General features: G+C 44.2%; 1 protein-coding gene across 3 annotated transcripts in view; it reads left to right on the top strand.

Annotated features, from left to right (window-relative positions):
- The window catches only part of CCDC71 (coiled-coil domain containing 71), a 29,334-nt gene extending 23,469 nt beyond the window's left edge, over positions 1-5,865 (top strand). For all 3 annotated transcript variants that reach the window (XM_018576093.1, XM_018576094.1, XM_018576095.1), the window contains exon 2: positions 4,682-5,865. In XM_018576093.1, the coding sequence (XP_018431595.1) occupies positions 4,682-5,813 (1,132 nt within the window). In that variant the 3' untranslated portion in view covers positions 5,814-5,865. The remainder of the gene's footprint in view (positions 1-4,681) is intronic.
- Positions 5,866-7,915: the final 2,050 nt, after the last annotated feature.

Genomic DNA, 7,915 nt, shown 5'->3' with positions numbered 1-7,915 from the left:
ATGTACCCCTCATATTTTGCATCCACATGTTATTAACCCCCCACACTCTTTATCCTCATGTTATACACCCCTTTTCCCCATTCCCCCATTTTATGTATCCCTTATATTCTGTGCCCCCATGTTATGAACCCCTCATAATCTGTGCAACCCCATGTTATGCACCCCTCATATCCTGTGCCTCTCCCCATGTTATGTACCCCTCATATTCTGTGCAACCCCATGTTATGTAGTTATATGGGACACAATATAGACCCGGATCTATGTATAGGAGAAGAGATGACTAGAGATACAATGATAGAGGAATATGTTAGGGATGCACCGATACAAATTTTTTCGGTATCAAGTACCGTTATTTATATTTCGGTACTCGGCGATACCGGTACTATGCCATCATGGAGCCAGCTCCCCAGCCAAACAGCATTGAGCTGGCTTCCCAGCCAATCACTCGCCGCCCAGTTTCCAGATTGGCCGGGAAGCCGGCTCCATGTTCCCTCGCTGCACTGCCGGTCAGAGGAAATCTCTGTGTCGGAGCATTTGGACGAGTACTCGCCCAAATACTCGGTGTCGGCACAGATACTAGTATCGGTGCATACCTTAAATTAAAAAAATAAATATATATATATCCACATACACAGGCGTTTAGAAATGACATAGTCATAGAGGTGGCAGGACTTTATTCGGCAATATAGGTGTGTGTATATATTGTATATCTTTGTACAGGTATACAGACTTTATATATACCATTATAAATATATTAGGAGATGTCTAAATGCCTCTGTGATAGTATATATAAAGTCCGGATACCTATAGAGAGGACTGTAGATTGGAGATATTCCTGGGTGAAAGTTGTCAATCTAGTGCGCAAATTAAAAAATGGATCCCTATATATCCAATAATCTATTAATGGTTTATAGACCACATGACTGTAGATCTTATTATATAATAATGGATTATAGACCTCGTATATTCTATTCTGTAGATACTTTTAGGGCTGACTGTAGATCTTATTATATAATAATGGATTTTAGACCTCATGTATCCTAGTGACTCAGATATATAATGTCTGCAATCCATTATTATATAATAAGGCCTAAAGTCACCTCTAGAGTTATACATCTATAGACTAGGACCTAGTCTATAGATCTATAGCCGTAGAGGTGACTGTAGGCCTTATTCTGAAATACAGGTATTTAGACATTATATATCCTATTACATAGTTATATGGAGGCTGTCTAGTCGTAGGGGTGACAGTAGAACCTTTTTGTAAAGCTGTATCGGCGTTCGGTATCCTATTATTTTAGTGTATGGACACTATATTGTCCAAGTCTATAGTTTGTTGTTTTTTTATCAGTATATGGACACTATGTAGAAATAAAGGAGCCTATTTCCTTTATATATACTGTAATACTGATATATCTGAGTATGACCGTGATGAATCCAATTGTCTCCATCGGTTGTATGACCACCATGAATCCAATTGTCTCCATCGGTTGTATGACCACCATGAATCCAATTGTCTTCATCGGTTGTATGATCGCCATGAATCCAATTGTCTCCATCGGTTGTATGACCGCCATGAATCCAATTGTCTCCATCGATTGTATGACCGCCATGAATCCAATTGTCTCCATCGGTTGTATGATCGCCATGAATCCAATTGTCTCCATCGGTTGTATGATTGCCATGAATCCAATTGTCTCCATCGGTTGTATGATCGCCATGAATCCAATTGTCTCCATCGGCTGTATGACCGCCATGAATCCAATTGTCTCCATCGATTGTATGACCGCCATGAATCCAATTGTCTCCATCGGTTGTATGACCGCCATGAATCCAATTGTCTCCATCGCTTGTATGACCGCCATGAATCCAATTGTCTCCATCGCTTGTATGACCACCTTGAATCCAATTGTCTCCACCGCTTGTATGACCGCCATGTATCCAATTGTCTCCATCGCTTGTATGACCACCATGAATCAATCCAATTGTCTCCATCGCTTGTATGACCACCATGAATCCAGTTGTCTCCATTGGTTGCATCAGGACCATAGTCTGTAGACACACAACCTCTAACACTGATGGTGTTGCCCCACCATCATCACCTCCTGATCAGGACATCTCGTTGCTTTACATGCCCGAACCTGCTTTAGATGAAGAAATGTACATGACTGTTTATGCTGATAAATGGCCAATAACTCCAAAGGGAAGAGCCACAAAATGATCTGTACAAACTTTTTTTATGATAGAAAAGAGATTGATTTAAACTTCTGATGCCCAACCTCTAGTCTGGGGAGCCCAAGCGCTCCTTATCTGTGTTTCCCTATTGCTCTGTAATTACAGTGATCTCTAGCAGTGTCACCCAGAACTAGGATCCAGGACTACACAACCTGCATATGTCTCTATAGGTAGCTAAAGTCAGTTAAAGTTGCCGCATGTAGTGCAAAACAAAAATGTAATAGCAGTGTGCTTTGATAGTGACGGGCCTACGGGGACTCCATTCTAGTAATATGATCCTCTAACCAGCGGGGACTTCTCAATTGTAAGCAACAAACGGGTCCCAAATGGGCAGTCGTATGCAATATACAGGCAACAATCAGCCAACTGTTATAATATGGAGGCAGCAAACTAGCAATATTTACAGAAGACGGGCAATGGTGATACTATCTAGGCAACAAATGCAAAGAAATGTGACAATATGCAGACAACAACCCGCTATTGGCATCTGTGTAATACATATTTTTTGGTAGTATGTCAGACATAGTAGTTTGTCCCCCGTCGGTGGTAAATGGTTTGGCCCAATTCTCTGCCACTTTCTGTGGACAGTTCAGCCTGCAAAAGGAAGATGAAAAGTAACATTTACTGACCATAGCACCAGGTAATACACCTATGTTACAGGGAGATCTAAGGTAGCCAAACACGGGTCCAGTTATGGCAGATTTCTACAGAATTGGCAAAAATGTGAACTGTTGGTGGCCCTGTCCACACCACCCAGATCCTCAAACTTCAATTGAAAAATTGAAGAAACTGGGTGGAGAGGTGCCAGCTGAACAGTGACTGGAACCAGCTGAAGACATTGTTCAGGTGCCGGTTGCCCTAATATAGTAGCCACCTACCCTATTTATCATGGATGGATGGGGGAGTCATGTGATTTTGTTCGTTCAGCTGCACTGTGGTCTGATCGCCCACAGCCAACCAAATCTGGAGACTGGAGTGACCATAAGCTATGGCTTTGACCAGCTGCTACACAGTTGTGCATCTTTGGAGACAACTGGGACTCGGTTTGGTCAAGGGCTTGATTGTTCATCCATCTGCATGTACTATAGTAGGTGTTAGGTTGCATTGATAAGCAAATAGAACCCAGTGATTGTACTGTCCTTAAAGTGACACTTCTAAAAAGTGAAGAAAAGGGGAACTCATAGCAGCCAGTTAGTTATTTGTTCACTTGTATGGGGAAATGTCTTTGGAAATCAAGATACTTTGCTGTTAGCATTGCTAGTGTTTAATTACAGAAGGCATTTTGCAGTTCCTTGGGAACAATTTGCAGGGGTGTATTGCAGGAGAGCATTGCAGGAGCACCTTCTTGCTCAGTAGTAATGTGGAGTTCAGCGGGGGGAACCATGAGCACAGTGAGGGACCCGGGAGATCGGCACTAATTGGAGCATCTGCTTCCAAGTAGACTTCGGAGTAGGGCTGACACAACCTCAGAGGATGGTTCCTCACCAATGGAGTGGCATGGGCAGCAGGAAAGGTAAGTATTTACTCTTTTCAGATAACAGCTGCCTTTTCAACTTTATGTTGGCAACCGTGGCTTTTTAATGGTCTTGGGCACAGTTCTCGGTGCCATGAGAACATTAAGCAAGATAGTAATGGAGATGTAGGATCAAGCGAGTACCGGAGATGTAGGATCAAGCGGGTACCGGAGATGTAGGATCAAGCGGGTACCGGAGATGTAGGATCAAGCGGGTACCGGAGATGTAGGAGCAAGCGGGTCCCGGAGATGTAGGAGCAAGCAGGTCCCGGAGATGTAGGCGCAAGCAGGTCCCGGAGATGTAGGCGCAAGCAGGTCCCGGTGATGTAGGCGCAGGCAGGTGTGAAGCTCTACATTGGCGGTCAGGTCATTCGCATTGTTCCTCAGTCATGTGATCACAGGGACAGACAATAGAGGTTGAAATTCTGGAGCTAGTCCGTCCAAACCAGGAGCCAGCTCCACTGACAACAACTGGAGAGAACCTCAAAAGTTAGGCGCCAGCTGTAATATTTTAGGGATCTGCCTGGCTCCTGGGGTTCGTCCAGCCCCGTATGTATATATCATAATTTTTTTACAATTTGTTGCTTTTAAAGTAAGAAAATGTTTTGTCCATTTGTCAGCCTTTAATAAAAGCATAAATGGAGTATTTTTTTTATACCAAAATTAAAGCGTTGTTAGAATGTAGAGATGATGGCAAAGTAGTCCTAATGTTATTGCCACATTAATCAATGCATATAAAGCTGCTAAACTTGGTCTGAGCATCTTGGTTTCATGGTCATGAGGGGGGTTAGGTACTTTAAGTTAGTTGTAGCCCTTCCCAGATATGTTTTGCTCATGCCGTCTTATGTTTCTGCCGAGTTTGACATTTTGAGAACTTTTTTGATGTCCTGAAGATGACCTGAATAAAATGTATTTTTGTGCATTTCATTTCAGTGCAAAGTTAAGCCGACAGACACTGCCACCTAATGCCATGAATGACCACATGGAGAAGAAGGCCGTACACTCCTGGTCACGCCTCTCCTCCGTTGGGAAAAGTGCCCTTGAGGAAGCTTTGAGGGTCTTTAACCCAATGTCCAAAGACTTGACCGACACAGAGACACAGCTGGTGACGTTTCTGCAAGGACTCCGGGAAGAAGGCTACCAGCCTACGATTCTGAGCAGCAAAGATGTGTATGGATACAACTCAACCACTGCGAATACGCCACCCCCAAAATCTAAAGCCCCTTCCAAAACCACTCCCGCGGTGTCCTCTTCTAAAACACAAACCAAAAACCAAAACGGCAAGGTGTCCAACTCTACCGTGGATATTTCTGTCAAAGCTACTAAAATTTCATCCAAGCCCCCTGCCAAAAAGTCCCCAAACTTGCTGTTGAGCTCCCTGAAAAAGGCAAGCTTAAGGAAATCCAAAGTTTCGACTGTTGATTTTCCCTCAGACATGTATCCCGGAGTTTACCCTGCCATGAGACTGTCCGTTGTGCTGGAAGCGATAGTTCCCATCAAAGCGGCGGCTTCCTCCATAGAAGCCAGCCTTAAGCCGCGATCCGGGGTTGCGGCCTCGAAAACCAGCTCAAAGGGAAAAAACAACCAAGCCTATCAGTGTTTAATAAAACAGACATCGCCCCCGAATCGGACAGTTTTAAACGGGGCCAATGGAAGGATCCTAAGGGAGAACAATGCTTGCAACACCTTGGGGGTTTTGAACGGGAGAATCTTGGCCAGCTCGACTTCCCGGTACAACGGCATAACCCAGACCAAACAGAACACTAAACTGCAGATAGACGTCATCGTCAAAGACGAAAAGCACCAACTGGCCGGCAAGGACAAGAAACGGAAACAGGCCGAGGCTTTCCAGGAACCGTTGCCCAACAAGAAAATTAAAATTTTCATTCCGTTGGCCAAAAAGCCGACACTCGACAAAGACAAATACAATTTGCTGAAGTCTAAAGTTATTAAAGTAGACCAAGCCTCCTCTGATGAAGATGTACGGAGGAAAGCACAGCAGATACTAAAAGTCAACTTATCTCCTGTACTCCGAATCCAGCCTCTTTTACTCAATATCCAATAAAGTGTGTGTGTTTCTTTGCTTCTTTTTTGTTTTTCTGTTTTTTATTTTTTTTTAATAGACAACAGTTCTTGTTTTTCCTCCTTCGCCACACTTCCAAACGTTGGAGCTTTGCAAAATTTCTTGTGATCTCTGAGAATGAAAGCTGCTGGCTGCCCAAATTTCTGAATCTTCTGTGGCTTTTTTTTCAGTTTTGATAAATGAAAAATATGTACATGTTGTGCAATAGTTTTAAGGACTTTTTTTTTTTCCCCTAAGGTATATGCACTGTGATTTTTGCTTCTCTGTATGAGTTGTTACCTTGCTATTTTATTTAATTGACTAGGGACTGTTGTATGAACCTGTTTTACAATGTACCAGTGTAGGCCTAACAGCAGCTTGGTGACTTTGCTAAAGTTAAATCCCAAATGCAGGTGTGGAACCCAAAATAGTTCAGTTGGGAAATTGGAGCGAGATGAAGAGGAGCTTTGGCTGGTAGGGCTTGGTCTCATATACAGGTGTGGAACCCAAAATAGTTCAGTTGGGAAATGAGAGCAAGATGAAGAGGAGTTTTGGCTGGTAGGGCTTAGTCTCCTTCTGCTCTTTTCGAGAATTAAAAGGGGTTCTTCGCTTCTTGTGTAGAGGTACCCATTTCTTCTATTGAAATGGAATCCCTTCCCCAGCAGAGTGACCTCAACTTGAGCCTAATCTGCCAGTCGTCAAGGACCCCACGGCCCTTTGAGCCTCAAGATGTTTGAGCCAGCATCCAATTTGCAAGGGGATTGGTTTATGTGGTACACAACCAGTATCGGTGCTGGTGGCTGCTACTTGGCAACCAATTGAACCATTTAATATCCCCAGATGCATCGATGAAGGGCAGTCTTGGGACTAGAGTACTTTATTGGGAGTTGGGACCAAAGGTCCTTGACGGTTAACCTTACATTGCTGCAAGCCATAGATGAGAATTGGCAGAGCGAAGAAATGGGATGCTCCACTGGGTGGAGTGTGGAGGGGTACCTTATATGTAGAAGCAGTGGGTGCCCCTTTTAACAAATTCTAATTAAACAACCCTTTTAAAACTAAAAATAGACTATTGCTACTAATTGGACCACTGTGAGCAGCAGTGAGTTCACCAACCTTGGTGCACAGCAGAAGAACCTTCTGCAGGAGGTTCTCCAACCTTCTGCAGGAGGTTCTCCAACCTTCTGCAGGAAGTTCTCCAACCTTCTGCAGGAGGTTCTCCCCAACCTTCTGCAGCAGCACCAGATGCAGACTATAAGAAACCATGGCCTCCCTCATCTGTGGCTCCTTCGTGGGCGATGATTGGTACCTTAGCTCACCAGGTCAAATAAAGGAGGCTGCAATATCTAAGGGGTGTAGGTTAGTTGGCCCAGGATATGCCAACCTCTTTGGAGGGTTCTTCTGGCGTTGAGGGCTGCTTCTTCCTTCCTACATGGTGTTTTTTCACTGATCAATGTTTGGCATCAAAAGGAGCGCTCCTTCAATTTGTAAATTGCAGGCTTGGCAGCTTCTATTGCAGTCCTCGACAGGAAGACTGTATTCTAATTTCAAGGCTACGACGACTTCTGCTGAATTGGTTCTGCTACTCTTCTCTGGAACTAGTATGCGGCTTCTTTGGTGACTTCCAACGAAGGTTAATGGAGATGTATTTTGTGATGGATACAGCTTTTGAAACATATGTTCACAGCTTTACTTCCTCAGCAAAGACCCCGGTGCTGGTCTGACATGAGGCCTTAGACATATGAGGTGTTGTAAGTCCTTATAAGTGTCCTCCGATCGCACCATATTTGCTAGCTTATGACCAGTGATGATCATCATTGGCCATGATATAGCCAAATTCATTTTTTGGCATCCTTTGGCCTTATTCCCTACGAGGAGGGTGAAGTTAGAATGTGGAAAGTGCAAGAGAAGACGTAGTATGCTCACCTCTCCAGGGGGTCTGCGTGTCTTTTCTTCCCACCGTTCCAGCACTGTGGTCCTGGGAGTGTGTGTCCCCCCCCACCAAGGGCTGTGGTTCTATCCACTGCTCCCTTGAGTCCTGCAGTGACATAGGAGTGGGGGGAAGACGCCACAGCTTACCACGGGGCAATAGGACCATCTCGCAC

The sequence above is a fragment of the Nanorana parkeri genome, unplaced genomic scaffold (genome assembly GCF_000935625.1).
Source record: "Nanorana parkeri isolate BGI_ZX_2015 unplaced genomic scaffold, ASM93562v1 scaffold56, whole genome shotgun sequence".
Classification (NCBI taxonomy): Eukaryota; Metazoa; Chordata; class Amphibia; order Anura; family Dicroglossidae; genus Nanorana; species Nanorana parkeri.
The sequence above is the reverse complement of the archived record's forward strand: the minus strand, read 5'-3'. Positions and strand labels throughout refer to the sequence as shown.